General features: G+C 48.1%; 1 protein-coding gene across 1 annotated transcript; it reads left to right on the top strand.

The window, feature by feature from the left end:
* LOC146340994 (vomeronasal type-2 receptor 26-like) lies at positions 1-21,632 on the top strand. The gene is made up of 4 exons (XM_084807305.1): positions 1-59; positions 8,635-8,926; positions 11,712-11,784; positions 20,725-21,632. The coding sequence occupies exons 1-4, from the start codon at positions 1-3 to the stop codon at positions 21,630-21,632; spliced, it is 1,332 nt and encodes a 443-aa protein (XP_084663431.1).
* Positions 21,633-24,754: the final 3,122 nt, after the last annotated feature.

Genomic DNA, 24,754 nt, shown 5'->3' with positions numbered 1-24,754 from the left:
ATGACGGCCAAACTCCTGGCCTCTGCTCCAGGCAGCTGGGAGGAAACCACCTCCTCAAAGTCAGACCCAATCCTACCTTGGGCCTACATGGACCCTAACTACACAAAACAACAAACCTCACGAGTATACAACCCTGTCTTAGTCATCTCCCTCTCCTTGGTTCCTCAGTGCTCTCAAGCACCCTGGACAACTTCAGTGTCTTATCCCAGCGCTAACACCGTGTAGGGATGGCAGAGAATTCCGCCATGGATCTCGGTGAGGCCGAATGCCAGTGCATTCGGCCACCCGAACTCTGTGTCGGAATGGCCTGCCCCCCCGCCCCCCTGCGGATCCCCCCTGAGATGAGACTTACCTGGGGTGGATCTTCCGGGCGGCGGTGGCTTCGGTGGCGGCTGCGGCGGTGGTTCGGCGACGGCGGAGGCTGTGGCGGCCGGTCTTCCGACTGGCGGCCACTGCTGCCATTTCCAGTGTTAAAAAAAAAAGACGTGATAGGCTACGTAAAGATTTATGTAGCCTATCATGGCTAGGTTAAAAAAAAAAATAACGTGATAGGCTACGTTCCTTATTGTGGGCCGTCTTAGTCTATGTAAATATTTATGTAGACTAAGATGGTGAAAATAAGGGGGAACGCAAATAACGTCCGCTACGCTATTTGTGTTCCTCCTTATTTTCGCTGTCTTAGTCTATGTAAATATTTATGTAGACTAAGATGGCCCAAAATAAGGAACGCAAATGGTGGCGGCCGTAGCCGCCGCCATTTCTGTACGCGCGTTTTTGTTTTTTTTTAAAGTCAGAAATGATAGGCTACATAAAGATTTACGTAGCCTATCATGGCTGACAACAGGGACGCAAATGTTTTGCGTCCATTTGCATCCCTGTTAGCCAGCGGCCGAATGTCTGGCTGCTGGCGGAGCCGGCCAGAGACTCTGCGGAATCCCAGCGAAGCGGAGATGGCCAGCCAGGATTCCGGGGGGGAGGCGCGGACCCCCTCCCCCCCGGGCGAGGATTCCAGGGGGAGGGACGGAGCACCTCCCCCGCCAGTGGAACCTGGCAGAGACAGGTAAGGGCAATTTCGTACATCCCTAACACCATGTAGGGATGTCAGAGAATTCCGCCATGGATCTCAGTGAGGCCGAATGCCCGTGTATTCGGCCCCCCGAAATCTGTGGCGAAACGGCCTGCCCCCCGCCCCCCACAGATTCCCCCCTGGGACGAGACTTACCTGGGGTGGAGCTTCCAGGTGGCGGTGGCTCCAGTGGCGGCTCCAGCGGCGGCTTCGGTGGTGGCGGCGGCGGGCAGTCTTCCGACCGGCTGCCACTGCCGCCATTTCCAGGCTTGTGGGGAAAAAAAAAGACATGATAGGCTACGTAAAGATTTACGTAGCCTATCATGGCTAGGTTTAAAAAAGAAGAAAAAAAAGACGTGATAGGCTATGTAAATCTTTATGTAGCCTATCATGTTTGGGGGTGTGTTTAAAAAAAACAAACAGCTACATGTGTTTAAAAAAAAACCAAAGCTACGGCTGCCGCCATTTGCGTTCCTTCTTTTTACCATCTTAATCTACGTAAATATTTACGTAGACTATGACGGCGAAAATCAAGGGGAACACAAAAAGTGTAGCAGGTGCTATTTGCGTCCCCTTTTGATTTGCCATTTTAGCCTACGTAAAGATTTACGTAGTCTTAAAACACCCACATTTTGGACAATAATTTACTGCCTCAGGCTCTTCAGAAGCCCGTGGTGTGGCTATTCCTTTTGAAACCTCCCTTCTTCTATCCGTAGAAAGTACTATGGCAGAACCTAATGGCAGAGACCAATTTAAAGATGCCATAGGAGGTTGATAGTATACATTTGCCACTTTGTACTCCCCAAATTGAAATCAACATAGTTTTTTACATGACACTTTGCAGAAATTAGAGGTATTTCAACAAGGTGTAACAATAATAGGGGAAATTTCAACATAGTAAGTGATCCAGCTCTGGACAGAACTTGCTTTGGGGATAAGTGCAGGAACACCACTATGTCATCATTTAGGGACCTTTTGGCTGAATTTAAATTAATAGTTTCTTAAATATAGGAGCCTGAGATTATGCATACTTTGCCCCTCGCTATCAAACATATACTAGAATAGACCATCTATTCATTTCTTTGACCCATGCCTCTTCCATCATAAGCACAGAGATCTATAAAAAAGGGTATCTATCAGATCATTCAGCTATAAGTCTAACCATAAACCCTTGTTTACGCTGATCCTCTAAACTGATCCATGGTGCTTCAATCCTATCATCCATAAAACCAACTCTGTGTTGCGACAATTAAAACTGAAATAGAACATGATTTCCATCTAGGGATGTCAGAGAATTCCATGACGGGTTTCAGTGAGGCCAAATGCCAGTGCATTTGGCCCCCCCAAAACCATCACAGAACGAAGCCCTCACCCCCCCAACCCATGAAAGGCACGCGGGACAAAGTGCCCGCCGCTCCCACACCATGAAAGGCGCGCGAAATGGAGCACTTACCTGCTCCCGTCTGCACTGCTGTGCGAATGGCGGCCGTCCTGCGGCGGCCATTCGCTTCTTCCTCTTCAGCCGTGATAGGCTACGTAAATACTTACGTAGCCTATCACAGCTAATGCAGGGACACGATTTGCGTCCCTGCGGAGGCCGTGATAGGCTATGTAAGTATTTACGTAGCCTATCATGGTGGGGGGGGAACCCAGCGTATGTAAATGGTGGCGGCTACCGCCATTTGCGTATACTGGGTTTTTTTCCCCCTGCCATGATAGGCTACGTAAGTATTTCCGTAGCCTATCATGGCAAGGGGAAAAAAAACCCAGTGTACGCAAATGGCGGTGGTTACCACCATTTGTGTACGCTGGGTTTTCCCCCCTGGAAACCCAGGGAAACGTCTGGAAACGAAACAGCTAGGGATGTACAAAAGTGACTTACCTTTAATGAAATTTGATTCGAGGTGGGGGGAGGCGCTCCGTCCCTCCCCTACGAAATTCTGTCGGGGGGGAGGCGCTCCGTCCCTTCCCCCGAATCCTGTCCGGCCACGTGCGCAAGTGGCGGCGGCCATAGCCGCCACCGTTTGCGTCCCTGCAGTCAGCCGTAATAGGCTACGTAAATGTTTACGTAGCCTATCATGGCTGATTTAAAAGAAAAAAAAAACGTGCGTACGCAAATGGCGGCACCCATGGGCTCCGCCATTTGCGTTCCTTATTTTGACACGTCTTAGTCTACGTAAACATTTACGTAGACCACGGCGAAAATAAGGGGTAGCATCTACGCTATTTGCGTTCCCCTTATTCTCGCCGTCTTAGTCTACGTAAATGTTTACATAGACTAAGACATGTCAAAAGAAGGAACGCAAATGGCGGCGCCCATGGGCACCGCCATTTGCGTACGTGCATTTTTTCCCCCTTTAAATCAGCCGTGATAGGCTACATAAACATTTATGTAGCCTATTACGGTATTTTTTAAAAATCTAGCCGTGATAGGCTATGTAAATCTTTACGTAGCCTATCACGCTGGGTTTTTTTACTGGAAAATGGCGGCGGTGGCAGCCGGTCGGAAGACCGGCCGCCGCAGCTGCCGCCGCCGCAGCACCGCCGCCGAACCACTGCCAGAGCCGCCGCCGCCAGGAGGATTCGCATAAGGTAAGTCCCGTCCCGGGGGGGGCGGGGGGGCAGACCGTTTCGCCACCAATTTCGGGGGGCTGAATGCGCTGGCATTCGGCCTCCCCGAGATTCGTGGCAAAATTCTCTGACATACCTACGAAACACAAAAAATCAGGTTGGGAATAATTACCATCTTCTTTCACAAAAAGGAATGGAACTTAAAGCCCTTGAACTAGGTAAGATTTCAACATCACTCCTTTGCCTTCACCAAAAATACTGTGTATTTGGGGACAGAAGATCTAAATTGCTAGCTTATGAGCTGAAACTCCGCAACCTAAGAAATGTTATTTGCTCAATTAAAGACAATCAAAATTCATTGGTTTGTGGGACTATACAGATCAGTAATGAATTTGTGCAATTTTATTCAGAACTGTATTCTAACCCAGATCCTGATGTCACTAAGGGTGCAATCCTATGGCCACTAGTCAGTGGCTAGGTGGCCAGGGATAGGTCGGCTCCCAGGAACCGACCTCTGAGCCCGCAGTCCAAGGTCTGAGGAACCCCTCAGAGTGTCATGAGGAATTCTTATTCATTTTACTACTCCTTCATTCTTTCTAAAGGAGCTAACAGGCTCTTCTGCTGTTGCCTTGGTTCCCCTTGAACCCTCAGGTTTCAGAAGAGAGAGGCCGCTTCCTGACAGAACTGCTCCCCTTGTCATGGCAGCTTCAGGGGGAAAGGCAGGAAGTCCTAGGCTAGAGGGAACTCCCTTGTCTCAGACTGGAGAGATGGTGGCCCCTTTTCTGTCTGAGGTCTGTGGGTATGAAACTCTCCACAGAGGGGAAAAAAATGGTTTCTGATACTCTGACGTTTCCTTAGCAGAGAGCTCAGCCCTCCTTTCTTCTGAGGGATGAGGGAGTCTAATAGTCTCTTCAAAAATAAGTACTGGAACTCTTTGGCTTCCTCACTAGAAAGTTTGCCACCCCTTCCGTTAATGCATTGGGGAGAGGTGTGGCATAGTTAACCTCTTGATGTCCTGAGGAAAACCCCCTCCCCCCCCATCTTGGACTGACTGACATGCCTTCAGGGGTACTTATAACTCCAGAATGTTGTGAAGATAGTGCAAGGAGCAAAGGGTAAAAGATCTATGTTTGTGCTTGCTCCTTTTGTGCCCCATTTCTGCTCCTAAATCAATGGTGGAGCCCTTTTTTCCTTTTCCCTGTGTGTCTCAAACATACCCAGGTGTAAGACCCCAGGCCTGTAACCAAGTTCCCAGTAATTTTAGGGAGACGTAGTGATCCATACTGCTCTTTGCTTTGGTTCATTAGCTGCAGTTTTCTTGCTAGTGGGCCTCTCAACTTGTAAGATGAGTCAAAGGGCGATATCTCCATTCAGCACATTCCATGCTAACGAACTCTAGCACCGTTTATCTTATCAAAGCCTAGGATGTGCCTGAGAAGGGAGGCTATGTTTATGTAGGGATGTCAGAGAATTCTGCCACGGATCCCAAAATCTGTGGTGGAATGGCCTGCCCCCCCCCACGCGGATCCCTCCTGGGGCAAGACATACCTGGGGCAGATGTTCATAGCTGCCACTGCCATTTGGAGTCTGGAGTTTTTTTTTTTTTTACAGAGACGTGATAGGCTACGTAAAGATTTACGTAGCCTATCACGGCTGGGTTAAAAAAACAACAACCGTGTATGCAAATGGCGGCGGCTATGGCCGCCGCCATTTGTGTTCCTTATTTTTGGCCGTCTTAGTCTATGTAAATATTTACGTAGAGTATTACGGCGAAAATAAAGGGGAACAGAAATAGCGCCCACTACGCTATTTGCGTTCCCCTTTATTTTCGCCGTAATAGTCTACGTAAATATTTATGTAGACTAAGACGGCCAAAAATAAGGAAGGCAAATGGTGGCGGCCATAGCCGCCACCATTTGCATACGCGGTTGCTGTTTTTTTACCCAGAGCCCTCCGCGGCCGGAAATCCTGCTGCGGATGGCTCTGGCCTGGGCCTGGCCAGCTGCTCCGTGGAGCCACCGCAGAGCACAGCCGGCCGTTTGAGGATTCCAGGGGGGAGGAACGGATCGCCTCCCCCCCATCGAGGATTCCGGGGGGAGGGACGGAACGCCTCCCCCCCATCAACATAATCCGCGGAAAGGTAAGTGACTTTTGTACATCCCTATGTTTATGCTAAGCTAGACTCCATCTTGGATGTAAGTGCTCACATTGACACAGGTGAAAGGGAAGAACCTGACAACTCAGGTCAAGTCCAATTGGCCCACAAAGAAGCAAAGAGTGATGCAAATCTGTTTTTCTCCTTCCAAAGTGCAAAGGGGGCCCAGAGTTATTGGGATGCGGTGATATCTCTTGCCTGGAATTATCAAAATGACAATAATTCTTGACGAATCCTCCAGGGATTTCCCTCCAGCAAGTCAATAACAATGAAATCCTGGAGAAAACGTACTTAATATAAGTATGCCATGAGCTCGTCACGTGGGGCTGGGGTGGTGTCTGGTCACTTGGCATCTGCTCTCTTCTTGCTGTGATCTAATTCCCCTGCCAGGGCATCTTTTTCTGGTTCTCTTTGTCTCTGACCTAGCAGGGAAGGTCTCCCTGTGCTGCTGATGATTTGGCTGCTGCTGGTGCTGCTGTTTTGGCTCCTGCCTCAGGCCACCCAGAGGATGCTGAGGACCACGTGCCCCCTCACCTGGCCGTCTAACCTCGAGAAAGATTATTACAGGCCTGGAGACCTCATTGTCGGTGGGAATTTACACCTTGGCACTTATTATTTCTATAAGTCAGAAGACTTCCGTAGATTCCCCCGATTATACATATCTGGAATTCTCCGGTAAGTTAACACCGGAGCGATCTGGGAGAGGGGCTTGCCTGCTTTGCTCTCAGATGGGAAAGCTCCTTCCAGGGAAATGCATCAGTAATGCTGCTGATGTTTAAAATCTCTTGGTTTGAGATGACACTCTCAGAGGGCTGTCAGGATTGGCTTCGACCAGTAAGGAGAGTCGTACACTTGAGGGTTCTTTTTTTTCTTCTTTTTTTGATATATTAATTTTATTTTTTTTAAAGAAAACAACAACAACAACAACATAAACACACAATACACATCCACTAAAGTATCTCTTAAGGTCGTAAGATATCTACCTTTGTCTCCCCTTACACAACAAATGCTTATTATTATTCTCTACTTCTTATCTTAGTTGTATATCATACATTCAGTTCACAGACATTATCTCATTTCTCTCCTAATTTTTTACAACAACAACAACAAAAGAAAAAAAAGAAATGAAAACCAACCATCTCAAAGTTCAAAATCCACATACGTACATAGATATCATTTTTCTCTATTTCTTGTACAAATTGTATAAAAGGTTTCCAATCTAACTGAAATTTTGCTGTTGATCCTTCTTTAATTATAACAGTAAGTTTTGCCATCTCTGCCAGCTCCATCATTTTCATGATCCACTCGCTCACAGTTGGTCATGTTTCATTCTTCCACTTCTGTGCATACAATAACCTTGCAGCCGTTGTCATGTAGAGAAAGAGGGTTCCCCCCTTCTCTTTTACGTGTTTATCTGTTAGTCCCAATAAAAGAGTTTCTGGCTTTAATTCTATAGTAGTCTGTAATAGTCTTTGAGCTAAAGACTGTATTCGTTTCCAAAGTATTTTAGCTTTTTTACAAGTCCACCATAAATGATAAAAGTACGTTCCCTCTTGATCTTCTCATTTCCAACATTTTCCAGAAACACCCTCATACATTTTAGACAGTTTAAACAATGACATATACCATCTATACAACATCTTATAAAAATTCTCTTTAAGACTTGTACATAAAGGCCATTTTAGATCTTTTCCCCACATACTTTCCCACTCTTCCATTGATATATTATGACCAACATTTTGTGCCTATTTGATCGTACAATCTTTTACTTGTTCATCCTCTGTCTCATACTTAAACAGTAATTTATACAGTTTCGCAATGACATGTTCATCATTTGTACACAGTGCTGTTTCAAACTCAGATTCTGTTTGTTCAAATCCACCATTTTTCTCATCTATTTTAAACCTTTCTTTAATTTGCAAATATGAAAACCACTGGGAAACATGACCTTCTTCCAATAAGCTTTCCCTTGATTTTAACTTATATTCCCCTTGTGACAATTCCAGTAAATCATTAGATCTTATACATTTATGCATGCTATCAAATTCTCTTCTCTGCATTGCTTCTTGGGAAGATATCCAACGTGGTGTCTTTTGAGAAAACCTTAATTTATATTTATTCCAAATTCTTCATACAGCCCTTCTTATATAATGATTATTAAAATCTGCATTCACTTTTGTTTTATCATACCACAAATAACCATGCCACCCTATATCTCAATTCATGTCCTTCTAGTTTAAAAGTCTTCTATTGTTCAGCATCACCCATTCCTTCATCCACATCAAGCAGCAGGCAGAAAAATAGGTTTTAAAATCTGGTAATCCCAAGCCACCTCTTTCCTTTGCATCTTGTAAAATTTGTATTTGAACTCTTGGTTTTTTTTGCTTGCCATATCAACTTTGTTATATCTCTCTGCCACTGCTTAAAAGGTAAATCCGATGTAATAATGTGTATCATTTGAAACAAAAATAACATTCTAGGTAATACATTCATTTTAATCATTGCAATTCTTCCCAAAAGTGGTAGCTGTAATTTTTCCCATTTTCAGAGGTAGCAGCAGATCTCCAGGGTGTTAGACAGGGTCTCTCTCTCTCTCTCTCTCTCTCCCCCTCTCTCCCAGGATAGCCTGTATATGCCAAGGATGGATCCTGGGACCAGGAACCTTCAGAGGAGGCATTCTATCCCTGGACTATGCTTCTTCCTCTAAGAATAAAACAATGTTCGAGTCCTCATGGTTCCGAATAATAGGCAAGTTTAACGCAGAAGCTGTTTTAACACTGCACTTCTCACCAGTTCTGTTGGGATCCTCACCCACCTCCCAATGTCCCTCTCTCCGCTACAGATCGATAGTCAAGAACTACCAGCACTTCCTGGCCTTGGCGTTTGCCATCACAGAGGTCAACAAGGATCCAGCTCTCCTTCCCAACACAACGCTTGGCTTCCGCATGTATGAACACAAAGACCTTGCCAGATGGATGCATCAGAACAGCCTCTCTCTGCTTTCCACTCGGGGGCGAATGATACCCAATTATAAATGTGACCGGCAGGATAAACTGCTCTCCATTGTTGGGGGTCTTGACTCCAAATCTTCCAGAGAAATAGCATCCCTAACAAGCATCTACAAGATCCCACAGGTAAGGGGATCCATCGGGGGATGGATATGAGGGGCCTGCAGAGCTCAGGATCACCAAGACAGACAGGGCGATCTCTGAAACAGATTTGTCCCTGCAGTGTCTGAGTTGCCTGTATTCTGGATTGGGGGGTCGGGGGCCGTGGCTAAGCTGCCATTCCTTGGTGGTAGCCAGGAATCTCAGATGGCTACTGCATGACTAATCCCACTCAGCAGAGGGCCTGTTCTGTCAGAAAAAGTGTGTGGACTAGGAGAAATCAGATGGATTCTCTTGACACCTTCAAGAGTCATAAAAGAACAAGGTGCCTCAAGACTAAGGCAGCTATGCCTCCAGACCTTGGGGGAGGCCCCACTTTCATGACAATGTAACATTTGTCTGACTTTGATGTGTAAGGCTATTGATGCCTACTAGTCCTGATGGAGAGGACTAGATGGACCTTTGGTCTGATCCAGCAGGGCTTTTCTTATATTTGTATTTCCATATAAAATGCCCCATGTTTCAACCACAGACCATAGGATGTCAGCAGAAAGAGTTTGGAGTGGGGGCACTTCAGGGATGTCTTTTTCAGCCCCACTAACATTGCCTCCCATTTTCTGTCTTGCGTGTCTCGATGCCTTCCCATGAAGAATGGATACAGTTTGATCAAATGCAGTTCAGTGTAACCAAGTGTAGTGTGATGCATGTAGGGGCAAAAAATCCCAACTTCACCTAGGGATGGCGGAGAATTTCTCCCTGAAACTTCGGGGGGCCGAGCGCCAACGTGTTCGGCCCCCTGAACAAGTTTCGGGGAGAAATCCTCCGCACCCCCCCGCCCCCCGCACCCCCCCGGGACGGGACTTACCTTCCCTGAATGTCCCTCCCGGCGGCGGGTCCGGCTAGCGGTTCGTCCGGTGTTCGAGCGGGGCGGGAGCGGCAGCCAGTCTTTCGACCAGCTGCTGCCCCCGCCATTGCAATCAAAGAAAAAAAAAAAACGTCCCCTGATAGGCTACGTGACGATTCACGTAGCCTATCACGGCTAGATTTGCAAAGTCAGCCGTGATAGGCTACGTGAATCGTCACGTAGCCTATCACGGGTGACTTTAAAAAAAAAAAAAAAAGCGCGTACGCGAATGGCGGCCCCCATAGGGAGCCGCCATTCCCGTTCCTTATTTGGTCGCTGTAGTCTACGTAAATGTTTACGTAGACTACGGCGAAAATAAGGGCAACGCTATTTTTTTTTTTTTTACTTTCGTGTTCGCGGCCGGGCGAGGCGGGAAGCCTCCCCCCCGGCCTGAATTTCGGCCGGGCGAGGCGGGAAGCCTCCCCCCCCGGCCTGAACTTCGCGGGGGGAGCAGCGAAGCGCTCCCCCCCACCGCGAACAAGCTGCGAGAAAAGGTAAGTGACTTTCGTCCACCCCTAACTTCACCTACAAGCTGATGTGATCTGAGCTAGCAGTGACTGACCATGAAAGAGGTCTCGGGGTTGCAGTGGACAGCTCAATCAAAATGTCATCCTGGTGTGTGGCTGCTGTGAAAACAGAAAATTCCATGTGTGGCATAATTAGCAAAAGAGCTGAAAATAAAACTTCCATGATCAAACTCCACTGATACATATCTAGGGTGCAACCACACTTAGAATCCTGTGTACAGTTCTGGTCACCACACCGAGGAAGGAATTTGCAGAGGTGGCAAAAGTGCAGAACAAGACAACTAAAATGATCAAGGGGTTGGAACAACTCCTGTATGAGGACAGTTACAAAATCTGGGATTGTTTATCTTTGAAAAAAAGGCGAGTAAGGGGGAAAACGATAGAGGTCTACACAATGACGCATGGTGTGGAGAAAGTGGCTAGGGTGACATTTTCTCCATCTCTCATAATACTAGAACCTGGGGTCATCCCATGAGGATGGATAGTGGGAGATTCAGGACAGATAAAGGAAGGACTTCCTCACACAGCACATAGTTAAACTGTGGACTCACTTCTGCAACATGCAGTGATGGCCACCAATTTGGATGGCTTTAAAAGGGGATTGGACACATTCCTGGAGGTGAAGGCTATCACTGGCTGCTAGTCCTGATGCCTGTATGCTGCCTTCAGTATCATAGACATGATGCATCTGTATGCCCATTGTGGGGAACCTGGGCAGGAGGTGCTCTTGCACTCATGTCCTGCCTGTGAGTTTCCCACAAGCATCTGGTTTGCAGCTCTGGCAACAGAATGCTGGATGAGATGGACCCTTGGTCTGATTCAGCAGGACTCTTCTTATGTTGTTATGACCAAACTATTGTATATGGGGAGGGTCAGAAAGCCCCCAATACATTTCTTGAATTTAGACACAAGAGCCCATTGACTGGAATGCTTTGAAATTCTTTCAGGTTACATGCATGGTCACCCTGACTTTTGGGGGTGATACCCACACTTGGGGGAGACTTAACAACATCACAGTGCTTCACTTCATATTTAGATATGTATTTTTAAAATGTCCATGTTCCTACTGGGTAGCACTTTTTGCATCCAAAGTCAGCTTGGGAAGTCCATGGAAATTAATCCTGTGCTAGATGCCCAAACATTCTGCTACAACAGACTCATAGGAAATTCCTTCCTTCAGCTCGGTTATGGCTTTTTGGACCCTGCTCAGGGAGGGGAAGGGCCATTCCCTGCCTTCTATAGAATTGATCCCAATGAAATTCCTCAGTATGTGGGCTTAGTCCGGCTGCTCCTCTATTTCCACTGGAACTGGATTGGGCTCCTTGTTCCCGAGGATGACAGCGTTGAACATTTCATCCAGACACTGACCCCAATGCTCAAGCAAAATGACATCTGTGTGGCCATCTCTGAAACGTTCAATCCAACGGACCCACTTTATCGGCGTCGGATAGAAAGTGGGTCTATTCCTAGTTCTTGGTTTGAGCCCCAAGTGATTATTTTCTTTGGGGATGCCAGTGTTATAGGACAATTAACACTGTTGTTGAGGAATCATGAAAGAAAGACCAGGACCCCATTTAGGAAGGTTTGGATCATGACATCCTATTGGGAAATGGCTGCGGCAGGAGCCCCCTCAGGTGGGTGGTATCTAAAAATCTTCTGTGGTGCTTTGCACTTCAAAGTCCACACAAGGGATGTGCCAGAATTCAAGCATTTTCTTGGGGCGTTAGATCCACTCCGGCCGCAAGGAGTTGTCCTTCTCCGTTTCTGGTGGGAAAAGGCATTTAGCTGTCGGTTTCTGAAATCAGGCCAAACCTCCCCACGAGGAGAGAGAAACTGCACTGGGAAGGAGAAGGCAGAGGACCTGCCACACGCCATGTTCGAAATGAGCATGACAAGTCACAGCTACAGGATCTACAATGGTGTTTATTCTGTGGCACACGCGTTGCATGCTGTGTCTGGATCCAAACGTGGACTGACGGGGGGAGGCAGGAGGCTCCTGGACATCCAGCCGTGGCAGGTAACATCCTCCTTCACCCTGGGCAAGCGTATGAAAGCACCTCAGTGATTGCTCAGTGGTGTGATCCTGGAAGCAAATGGGGGGCCTGGGAGAAGGGGCATTAGCCTTTCCTCAGCTCTGAAGAAGGACGTGTCCCCATGGAAATGCTTCCGTGGCCATCCTTTCCATTAAAGAGCACTGGAAAGGGAGTCCGGGATAGAGGAGATTCATGGCACTTCCGGAATAATTTTTCAGTTGCAACTATGACTAGTGAGGAGGGAGGAAGGCTGAGAGGCCCCAGCCAGACATATAGTTCTTACCCATAAAGTGGCATTGTTCCCCAGCATACCTCTGAGAAGCAAATAGCAGGCAGCTCCCCCCCCCACTGTCTAGGTTCCATCTTGACAGCCAGCTGAAGAACCGCAGATGTTGCTCTCTTTGCCGCCATGAGTAAAACCTAGGGATGGCAGAGAATTCCGCCACGGATCTAGGTGAGGCCGAATGCACTGGCATTCGGCCCCCTAAAATCCGTGGGGAAACAGCCTGCCACCCCCACCCCCTGCAGATCCCCCCCAGGACAAGACTTACCTGGGGTGGATCTTCCGGGTGGTGGTGGCTCCAGCGGCGGCTTTGGTGGCGGCGGCTGGTCTTCCGACCAGCTGCCGCCGCCGCCATTTCCAGTCTTGAAAAAAGAAAAAAAGAAAAAAAAGACGTGATAGGCTACGTAAAGATTTACGTAGCCTATCATGGCTAGGTTTAAAAAAAACACAAAAAACGACGTGATAGGCTACGTAAATCTTTACGTAGCCAATCACGTCAGACTTAGAAAGAAAAACGCGTGTACGCAAATGGCGGCGGCTACAGCCACCGCCATTCGTGTAACTTATTTTGGTCCGTCTTAGTCTACGTAAATATTTATGTAGACTAAGACGGCGAAAATAAGGGGGAACGCAAATAGCATCCGCTACACTATTTGCGTTCCCCTTATTTTCGCCGTCTTAGTCTACGTAAATATTTACGTAGATTAAGACAGGCCAAAATAAGGAACGCAAATGGCGGCGGCTGTAGCCGCCGCCATTTGCGTACGCGCGTTTCTTTTCTTTTTTTTAAGTCAGACGTGATAGGCTACGTAAAGATTTATGTAGCCCATCACGGCTGACTACAGGGACCCAAACGGCGGCGGCTACAGCCGCTGCCATTTGTGTCCCTGATAGCCAGCGGCTGGATATCCGGCTGCTGGCGGAGCCGGCCGGCAGCTCCACGGAATCCCTGCGGAGCGGAGCGGAGCTGGCCAGCCAGTATTCCGGGGGGAGGGACGGAGCGCCTCTCCCCCCCAGCGGAACCTGGCAGAGCCAGGTAAGGCCAATTTCGTACATCCCTAGTAAAACCCCTCCAGCTCCCACTCAAAGATACGAACGTGTGTTGTAGCAAGTAGGCATCAGCCAAAAAAGCCCGAAGCATTCCAAAAGCATAGCCGAGCAGAGATGCCAAAATAAGATGTATCTTAAGCATTAAATTTAATAATAGAGTGCAGGAAAAAAACCAGTCTCCTAACTTACTGGCAGTTACAGAGTGTTAGAAGATGCCAGAACGCATTCACAATCACCCCAATTTTCTAAGTGTCTCTTGCTTTTCAGATCCTTGCCTCTTTGAGGAGCATCCGCTTTAACAACAGTGCTGGAGATGAAGTGTCTTTCATTGAAAATGGCAAGAGATGGGATATCCTGAACTGGATCTTCTTCCCAAATGGATCTTTTTATTCTGTGAAAGTTGGGGGAGTGGATTCAGGGGCTCCCCCAGGCCAAGACTTCACCATTCACCCTGAGGCGATTGCATGGGCGACAGATGTGGGTTTGAAGGGAATGTTCAAAGGTCTCCCTTACACCCCAGTTGTAACATGAATGTGGCAGCACAGAGGCACCCAGCTCAGGCAGAGCTGCAGGATGAGGTCGCTGTCTCTGTGCAGAGAGAGGTATAGAGCTCTCTCTCTCTCTCTCTCTCTCTCTCTCCCTCTCTCTCTGCATTGAGGAGGAAAGTGGATGGGACGAACTCTCTGATATAATGGGAAAGGGAAGGGATTTGCTGGGTGGAGGCTCCCTGTCCCCTTAGCCTTGTCTGGATACAGCTGGTTCTGGCATTAGGATTGGTGTCTCGCAGAGGAGCCTCTTTTACGATGGTGCTGAGAGATTTGGCCCTCCTGTTGGGGATATTGCAACCTCGTCTGCAAGTTAAAAGAAGGGGGCAGTTCGGCATTTAGCTACTTAACGCATCAACGTAGCTGGCCTTAGGACTCTATAGCCCCCAGCGGCCTCCTCTTTCTTCCTCCCCTACCCCCCTCTCTCCTGCCTGAACACAGAGAAAATGACAGAACAAACTCTTGTTTTGGAACTGCAAGCTGTGAATGCATTCTATGCAAAATGACGTGTGAGCAAAGCTGTTCTATTTCTTAACTAAAGGAAGAGTATGGCCGCTATATGTTCTTTAGCCTTCATGTGAATGGTGGACTGGCAAACCCGTGTTCTGCTTTGCCTCTCTCTGCTAAACTTCCTTTCTAATAAGAGGCAGCGATACCACATATTTCCCATCCCCTCCTGAACTCATAATCCCCTCCATCATGCAATGGGAGGCTCTGTTGAGTAGCTACATTCAGTGCAGTTGTTGCCAGGTGGAAATCCTCTACTGTTTGCCTTTCCCTTTCAGGAGGTGCCCGTAGCGAGGTGTGTGGAGTGGTGCTCTCCAGGGCACCAGAGAAGAGTTCCAGAGGGGAAGCTGGTTTGCTGCTACAGATGTGACCGTTGTCCAGAAGGGATGATTTCTAACTCTACAGGTACCTCCAACTTCGAGAGCCATGTAAAAGTACAGACCATACTGGGGTAAGAGGGAAGTGGGGACAGGGGGAGATCATAGACAAGGGGATGTGTGCCATTTCCCCTAGGAATATTTTCTGTATAAATACCATTTTGGATGGCATACCTCTGTTGTTTTGTTGTTTTGCTGTTGTTGTTGTTGCTGTTGTTGTTCAGTCGTTAAGTCGTGTTTGATTCCTTGTGACCCCATGGACCATAGCACACCAGGCCTTCCTGTCCTCTGCTCTTTCCCGGAGTGTGCTCTAGGGATGTACGAAAGTCACTTACCTTTCATGGATTATTTTGATGGTGGGGGGGAGGCGTTCCGTCCCTCCCCCCAGAATCCTTGCCAAGGGGGGAGGCACTCCGTACCTCCCCCCTGGAATCCTCTGCGGCCAGCTGTGCTCCGCGGCAGCTCTGCGGAGCAGTCAGCCAGGCCCAGCCAGGCCAGAGCTATCCACAGCCGGATTTCCGGCCACGGAGGGCTCTGGGTAAAAAACACACACACACCACATATGCAAATGGTGGCAGCTATGGCCGCTGCCATTTGCATTCCTTATTTTTGCCATCTTAATCTACGTAAATATTTACGTAGACTATGACGGCGAAAATAAAGGGGAACATAAATAGCGTAGCGGGTGTTATTTGCGTCCCTTTTTGACTCACCATTTTAGCCTACATAAAGATTTACGAAGATCCGTGGCGAAATTCTCTGCCATCCCTACCTAAGGCCCACTTGACTTCACTCTCTAGGATGTCCTGCCCAAGTTCAGTGACCGCACCATCATGGCTATCAGGGACATTCAGATCTTTTCTGTATAGGTCTTCTGTGTATTCTTTCCACCTCTTCTTAATCTCATCTGCTTCTGTTAGGTCCCTGCCTTCTTTGTCCTTTATCATGCCTGTCTTTGCACAAATGTTCCCTTCATATCTCCGATTTTCTTGAAAAGATCTCTAGTCTTTCCCATTCTGTTGTTTTCCTCGATTTCTTTGCATTGTTCATTTAAATAGGGATGGTAGAGAATTCCGCCACGGATCTCGGTGAGGCCGAATGCCAGTGCATTCGGCCCCCCGAACTCCGTGGCAGAATGGCCTGCCCCCCCGCCCCCCCGCGGATCCCCCCCGGGACGAGACTTACCTGGGGTGGATCTTCCGGGCAGCGGTGGCTCTGCCGCCGCCATTTCCAGTCTTGTAAAAAAGAAAAGAAAAAAAAAGACGTGATACGCTACGTAAAGATTTATGTAGCCTATCATGGCTACGTTTTTTTTTAAAAAAAACAGACGACATGATAGGCTACATAAATGTTTACATAGCCTATCATGGCTGGGTTGTTTTTGGTTTTTTTACTTTTTTATTTTGTAATGGCGGCGGTGGCAGCCGGTTGGGAGACTGGCTGCTGCCCCTGCCCCTGCCGAACCGCCGCCGAACCGCCGCCAGGACCCGCCGCCGAGAGGGACATTAGGCCACGGTAAGTCCCATTCTGGGGGGGGGCGGGGGGCTGGCGGAGAATTTCCCCAACACTTTCGGGGGGCCGAATGCTTCGGCGCTCGGCCTCCCGAAGATTCGTGGAGAAATGCTCCGCCATCCCTAGTATTTTCCCTATATCTTTGCCCATTCAAAGTATACTGCAGGTGACGGAGCATGACTGAGTTCTTAAATTTGCCAGGTTTTCATTTCTGGTTAGAGGATTTGTGATTTTCTTCCTGGCAGAATATTGAGCATTAGTCTGGTACTGTGGCAGATCAGGCAAAACTTTCCTATCTGCATCATCTCAACCCTGCTGCCCAGTTAGGTAGTTCTGTAGTCCGATGCCTCCAAGAGAATTCTGGAACTACAAATGATACCCCAATGGCTAATGCAACACAGCTTAGGTTTCTGACTCATGAGTGGTGAAGGGGTCTCACCTCTGGGGTTTGCCAATGAGAGACAGCACTACTGGGCAATTAGAGATGGATCATTAGCACCCTTTTACCGATTAAGAAGGAATCCAGATAAGGAGGCACCCATGTTACAATTAGCGGCATAACAGGGCCAGATGGGCCATTAGATAAGTAGCAAGATACTTATTCCAGATCATAAATACAGCAAGATATGTAATAAGAAGAGAAGCTCACAGGACAGAATGATATCCAAGAAATATTCCAAAAACACTTTAAATTCTGTTTCTGTCTTCCAGTTAGGGGTAGAGATGTCAGAGAATTTCTCCACGACTCTCGGGGAGGCTGAATGCCAGCACATTCATCCCCCCAAAATTGGTGGAGAAACAGTCTGCCCCCCCGCCCCTCCCGGGACGGGACTTACCTTGTTCGAATGACCCTGGCGGCGGCGGCTCCGGTGGCGGTTTGGCGGTGGTTCGGCGGCAGCAGTTGTGGCGGCCGGTCTTCTGACCGGCTGCCGCTGCCGCCATTTCCAAGTAAAACAAACAAACAAACAAACAAACAAACAAACGTGATAGGGTACGTAAAGATTTATGTAGCCTATCACGGCTAGATTTTTAAAAAACACCGTGATAGGCTATGTAAATGTTTACGTAGCCTATCTCGGCTAACTCTGAAAAAAAAAAGCGTGTACGCAAATGGCGGTGCCCATGGGCGCCGCCATTTGCGTTCCTTATTTTGGCACATGTAGTCTACGTAAACATTTACGTAGACTATGGCGAAAATAAGGGGAACGCAAATAGTGTTCCCCTTATTTTTGCCGTACTCTACGTAAATGTTTATGTAGATTACACATGCCAAAATAAGGAATGCAAATGGCGGCGCCCATGGGCACCGCCATTTGCGTACGCACTTTTTTTTTTTTAACTCAGCCGTGATAGGCTACATAAACATTTATGTAGCCTATCACAGCTGACTGCAGGGATGCAAACGGCGGTGGCTATGGCCGCCGCCATCTGCATCCCGGCAGGAGAGCAGGTTTCGCGGCCGGAGGGACGGGGAGCTTCCCCCCCGGCCAGAATTTTTTGGGGGAGGGACGGGGCGCCTCCCCCTCAGCCAGAATTTCGGGGGGAGGGACGGAGCACCTCCCCCCACCGCAAAGCAAGCTTCGGGATCAGGTAACAGACTTTCGTCCATCCCTAGTTAGGGGTGTACGAAACCCTGCTTACCTGGCTCTGCTGGGTTCTGCATGTGTGGGGAGGTGCACCGTCCCTCCCCACAGAATCCTCGCTGGGTGGGAGGCACTCTGTGCCTCCCTCTGGAATCCTGCCCAGCTGGCTCCGCTCCGCGGTCAAGCCGCGGAGCCACCGGCCGGCTCCGGCTGCCCGCAGCCAGACATCTGGCTGCTGGGCAGCCCTGCAGTGATGGAAATGGCGGCGTCATAGCTGCCGTTATTTGCGTCCCTGTAGTGAGCTGTGATAGGCTACATAAATATTTACAAAGCCTATCACGGCAGGGGGAAAACCCCAGCATATGCAAATGGCGGTAGCCACAGCCATTTGCGTACGCTGGGGTTTCCCCTCCCCCCCCCCGCCGTGATAGGCTACGTAAATACTTACGTAGCCTATCATGGCCTCCGCAGGGACGCAAATGGCATCCGTGCATTAGTCGTGATAGGCTTCGTAAGTATCTACATAGCCTATCACAGCTGAAGTAGGAGGAAGCGAATGGCGGCCACAGGATGGCCACCATTCCCAAAGCAGCGTGGACGGGAGTAGGTAATTGCTCCATTTCGCACGCCTTTCATGGGGTGGGGTCAGCAGGCACTTCATCCCACATGCCTTTCGTGGGGTGGGGTGGTGGGGGCTTCGTTCCATGACGGTTTTCGGGGGGCCAAATACACTGGCATTCAGCCTCACCGAGATGCATGGCGGAATTCTCTGACATCCCTACTTCCAGGGCATTAGCTATCCGGCCCAATTTTCTGTCGTCTGCAAATTTGATCAGCATTCCCTGCACCTCCTCCTCCAAGTCATTAATGACAACGTTGAAGAGCACTGGGCCCAGGACTGAGTCCTGCGGTACCACACTCTTTACCTCTCCCCAGTTTGGGAAGATCCCACTGATAAGCACTCTTTGACTCCGATCATGTAGCCATCTGAGGATCCATCTGATCATTGCTTCATCTAGCCCACTTTGAGCAGGTTTGCTCATCAGGATGTCATGGGGCACTTTGTCGAATGCTTTGCTGAAGTCGAGGTATATGATGTCCACAGCATTCCCACAGTCCACAAGGGAGTCTACTGGATCAAAAAATGAGATCAGATTCATCTGGCAGGATTTGTTCTTGACAAATCCATGTTGGCTTTGAGTAATCACTGCATTGTTTTCAAGGTGCTTCCAGATGGATTGCTTTATCATCTACTCCAGAATTTTCCCAGGGATTGATGTGAGGCTGACTGGTCTGTAGTTTCCATGATGTTGGATACTTGAAATGTTTGAATTCATGCAGGCGGATCCTCTTGTATTTAGTGCTGTCATGCTGATACCTTTGTAGTAAAATGACAAAAAAAGACAAATCTTGTCTGAGAGTGTTTCTTAGTACTATTTCTTAGTAGAAATAGTAGGGATGGATGAAAATCCCTTACCTGGTCCCACAGCTTGCTTCGTGGTGGAGGGGAGGCGCTCCATCCCTCCCCCTGAAATTCTGGGCGGGGGGGAGGTACCCCATCCCTCCCCACCAAAATTCTGGCCGGGGGGGAGGCGCCCCGTCCCTCTGGCCGAAATTCTGGCTGGGGGGGAGGCACCCCGTCCCTCCGGCCGTGAAACCTCTTCTCCTGCCGGGATGCAAATGGCGGCGGCCGTAGCCGCCACCGTTTGCGTCCCTGCAGTCAGCCGTGATAGGCTATGTAAACATTTACGTACCCTATCACGGTGTTTTTTGAAAATCTAGCTGTGATAGGCTACGTAAATCTTTACGTAGCCTATCACGTTTGTTGTTGTTGTTTTTTACTTGGAAATGGCGGTGGCAGCAGCTGGTTGGGAGACCGGCCGCCGCCGCACCGCCGCCGCACCGCCGCCGCACCGCCGCCGCACCGCTGCCACACCGCCGCCGGGAGCCGCCGGGAGCTGCCGCCGCCAGGGACATTCGCACAAGGTAAGTCCCATCCCGGGGGGTGGCGGGGGGGATGGCGGACTGTTTCTCCACCAATTTCGGGGAGCCGAATGCGTTGGCATTCGGTCTCCCAGAGATTCATGGAGAAATTCTCCGACATCCCTGAGAAATAGAATCTCGTATCACCCATCTTGAGAGTGAAGGATTAGGCATGCTCTAACATGGTTTTGAGAGGGTTCTCTATGTGTGTGGTTCATCAGGTAACACAGCATTGCCTTCATACTGGTAACATATCTTGAGAGAACCTCTGAACTAGGGCTTATGCCACAGGACCGGGGGTGGGGGGTAGAGGTGGGATCATAGGGGGAGAAAAAGTACCATTTTGTACCTTTTCTGTTTCTGGTATTCTGATGGCCAAAGCATAAACAGAAAATTATCAAAGGTGTAAAGTAAGGTAGAGAATGGCTATTTCCATCCCTGTCTTTGAGGGCTGAACAAGACTTCACATAATGAACATCGTGTCATGTTTGCGATATTTCAATCGTTGTTGCTCATTGCAGATGCAGCTCACTGTGCCCCATGCCCAGAAGATCAACACCCAAACAAGAACCAAGACCAGTGTATCTCCAAGAAGATCCATTTCCTTTCCTATCGAGAGACACTGGGGCAAATCTTAGCTTCTCTAGCTCTTTTCCTCTCCTTGATCACGTCTCTAGTACTGGCAACCTTCACGCAACACCGTAACACACCAATCGTAAAAGCCAACAACCAAGAGCTCACTTATGTCCTCCTCATCTCCCTCCTGCTCTGCTTCCTCTGCTCCTTCCTCTTCATTGGCCAACCCACAAAACTCACCTGTCTTCTGCGACAAAGTGTTTTCAGCATCATCTTCTCTGTTGCGATTTCTTCCATTTTGGCAAAAACTGTCATGGTAGTTCTGGCCTTCATGGCCACCAAGCCAGGAAACATGGCCAGAAAACTCTTGGGGAGACAACTGACAAACTCCATTGTCCTGGCCTGCCCCCTCATCCAAGCTGTGATCTGCACTTTCTGGCTGATGACCTCTCCACCATTCCTAAACATCAACTTCCATTCCCTGCCTGGAGAGATCATTGTGGAATGCAACGAAGGCTCAGTCACCATGTTTTACACTGTCTTGGGTTACATGGGTTTCCTGTCTCTTGTTAGCTTCATGGTGGCTTTCCTAGCAAGGAAACTGCCCAGCAGCTTCAATGAAGCCAAGTTTATCACCTTCAGCATGCTGGGGTTTTGCAGTGTTTGGGTCTCCTTTGTTCCCACCTACCTGAGCACCAAGGGGAAGTCCATGGTGGCTGTGGAGGTCTTCTCCATCTTGGCCTCTGGGGCTGGTCTCCTCAGTTGCATCTTCCTTCCCAAATGTTACATTATTCTCCTGAGGCCCAGTCTCAATTGTAAAGATCACCTAATAAGCAGAGGAGCCTGTGATTAGAATACAGTCTTAAAACAAACCTCTGCTAATTCATTTTCCAGTCCATCACCCACAATTCAGATTCTAATTTTTTCTTACAGGATTTATTGTGATCCCAATTTGTTTTATTTTAAAATGAAACCTTCTAGTTAACTCCTGTATTGCTGTATATTTTTATACTGACTGGGAGGGATGGTGTTTTGTTTGTTAGCTTAAAGTTATGGACGGCTTTAATATTTTTTACATCATTGGGGTTGGTCTGAATGACCTTTGGGGGCACTTTACAGCCCAAAGACTCTGAGTGCAAAGAGATTCAGAGTCCCGCCCAACTGTGTAAGTCTTGGTTCTAAGATTTCAGTAGGCAGAGGAGATGCCTGGAGGCAACCCCTCTTAATGACATGACAAGAGACAGATAATAGCCCATAACCTTCTGTTTGTGTGTTTCAATGGGAGATGGGATGGGCCAAGAAATGTTTGTGGGCAGAGGTGACGCCACTCATCCTTTCTTTCCCCTCACTAGTCTCTTCTGGAAGAGGGTGACTGTTCTCTTTCTCTCTCACTGAGGAATATCCTGATTGCCTTTGGTGTGTGATTAGAAACCAGCTAAGCTCATGTGTGTCTTGGACAATCTGTGCCATAAGTGGATCTGAAGAGGAGGTAGTAGGTTGACTTTGCTCTCTGCAGTAAATCCTGTTGGACTCAGGGGTCCCCCTGGACATTGGAAGGGGAACAGGGCCCTGTTGGTGTGCTAATGTTGTGGTTCATCACCTTATGCTCACCCTGTATTTACGTAGAAATAAAATGTCAATCACAGAGGTCTCCTTGTATGGAAAATGAACCATGCCTAAAGTGCTGGAACCCCTGAAACTTCTCACTGTTCAGAGTTGGGGTGGCTGCACATAAAAATGCTGCAGCCCAATTTGTTACATGGATTAACCACTTGCTAGAATGTTTTGTTAATAGGCAAATTGTTAAAAGACCATTTAAGGCATTTGACTGAGTGGAATGTTTTCTTGTTTCTTTGTTGGTTTATTTCATGTTATGGGAACTACATCCCAATTTGTTAAAGCTATATATTCAGCACCAGATATTTGAATGAACAAAGAACTGATGGGAAGACAGGATTGTCCCCTTATACCATTATTGGTTTCCCTGGGCATCAGACCACCTGCAATTGCAATCCACCTCTTACCCCACATGTATGGTACCAAGATAAATACGATTCAGATGAAAGCCACATTGTCTGCAGATCACGTCCTGACATATCTGACCCAGCCAGACTGTTCTTTATCAAAATGGTTTGAGGAGATTTGAAAATACAGCTCCATCTTATATTATCAAATGAACAGATCAACAACAGGACTTATCTCTATAAAGTGATAGGATCATGGAGAGAACTGAATTCTATTGAATCAGGGTCTCAAAACTGCCACCCAAGAAGGCTTTTATTACACAATTGCCAGGCCTCATTCACAGGGTTTGAGAAGGTTTTCAGACATCGCCATCTTCCACTTGTCACTCTCTTGTGTTTCGCAGCACTGCGTCTGTCTTGTTTTTCCCTCCACAAAATCCCATTCTGGAGGAAAGAACCAAGTAGCTTCACGAGGCCTTTGGACTGATGGTGCCAGGAGCCGTCTGTCTGGAGAGCACCCCCTCTCCTGTCAGCGGGCGGAACCACATCGTCTAACATGTGGGTGGTGGAGCAATGAGGGGCAGGTGGAGAAATGTATGCAAACCCCTACTACTGATACAGATGCACAGTGCCCCCTAGAGCATTTGGTCAGTTGCATCCTGCCAGGCAACCTGAATAGTTTTATCTAGCCTTAGCTAAACCACACTTGGAATACTGTGTACGGTTCTGGTCACCACACCTAAAAAAGTTACGGTAGAGCTGGAAAAAGTCCAGAAATGGGCAACTAACAAGATCAAGGGGCTGGAGCATCGCCACTGTGAGAGAAGGTTCCAGTAGCTGGGATTGTTTAGCTTAGGAAAAAGAAGGGTAAGGAGAGACATGGTGGAGGTCTACCAAATTATGCATGGTGTGGAGAATATGGATGGTGAGACATTTTTCTCTGTCTCTCAAAATACTAGAACCCGGGGTCATCCCATGAAGCTGATTGGTGGGAGATTCAGGGTAGATAGAAGGAAGGACTTCTTCACACAGCACATAGTTCAGCTGTGGAATTCGCGACCACAGGATGTAGTGATGGCCACCAATTTGGATGGCATTAAAAGGGGTTAGAGAAATTCCTGGAGGGAAGGCTATCAATGGCTACTAGTCTTGAGGGTTATGTGCTACCTCCAGAACCAGAGGCAGTGAGCCTATTTACACCAGTTTCTTGAACATGGGTGGGAGGGTGCTGTTGCACTCCTGTCCTGTTTGTGGGTTCCTGGTCAACAGCTGGATGGCCACTATGTGAACAGAATGCTGGACTAGATGCACCCTTGGTCTGATCCAGTATGGCTCTTATGTTCTTATGATCTTATCTCTCTTCTTTGTCCTCCAAAATGTGAACAACACTTTAATCCCTTTTCTTGAATAGACTGACTGGTTTCATACACCTTGGGCTTTTGAGATGGAAGTTACAGTCAGTAAAAACTTGGGTCCAGGTAATTACCAGGCACGAGGTCATTTCATGATTTGCTGGCGAGACCACTGACATCAGAAACGCAGGCTCTTACATCATCGGGCACATCAGCCATCAGTCTCTTCTAAGGTGCTGGCTTTGTACTGAATGGAGATCCCCCATAAAAAAAGACCCACTCAGTGCTTCTAGAGCTTTCCTATAATAACATCTCATGGGAAGCCAGATGTTCTCTCGCTGTCCCAGAGCATCCTCTCTGCAATAAACGCAGCACATGCTCTAAAACTCAAGGCTGTAGTCAAATAGGGAATATAACTCCCCAAGTTAGACTTCTTTTTTTATTGGGAATTCTGAATATGTGTGTGATTGTTGCCTTCCCTGTTGTTTCTCTCTCCCTTCTTTCTCTTTCCCCCCCGCTAAATAAACTCCTTTTTATATTTGGACATGTGGCTGTGTTGTTTTAAAAGGGATTTCTCACTGAGCTCTTCCCCACATGGTTACATTTGTCTTTTTAAAGTTTTAGATGGGTTTTGGAACGTTCACTTTTTCTGTGCTTTG

The sequence above is a fragment of the Heloderma suspectum genome, chromosome 6 (assembly GCF_057233095.1).
Source record: "Heloderma suspectum isolate Gila_16-S chromosome 6, 16-S_ref, whole genome shotgun sequence".
Lineage (NCBI taxonomy): Eukaryota > Metazoa > Chordata > Lepidosauria > Squamata > Helodermatidae > Heloderma > Heloderma suspectum.
The sequence above is the reverse complement of the archived record's forward strand: the minus strand, read 5'-3'. Positions and strand labels throughout refer to the sequence as shown.

Excerpts from the sequence above, each read along its gene's own strand:
- LOC146340994 (XM_084807305.1), top strand. The coding sequence starts at position 1 with ATGACGGCCAAACTCCTGGCCTCTGCTCCAGGCAGCTGGGAGGAAACC. Across the intron at positions 60-8,634 it reads GAGGAAACCACCTCCTCAAA|ATCGATAGTCAAGAACTACC; the intron begins GTCAGACCCAAT and ends TCTCCGCTACAG. Across the intron at positions 8,927-11,711 it reads GCATCTACAAGATCCCACAG|CAAAATGACATCTGTGTGGC; the intron begins GTAAGGGGATCC and ends CCAATGCTCAAG.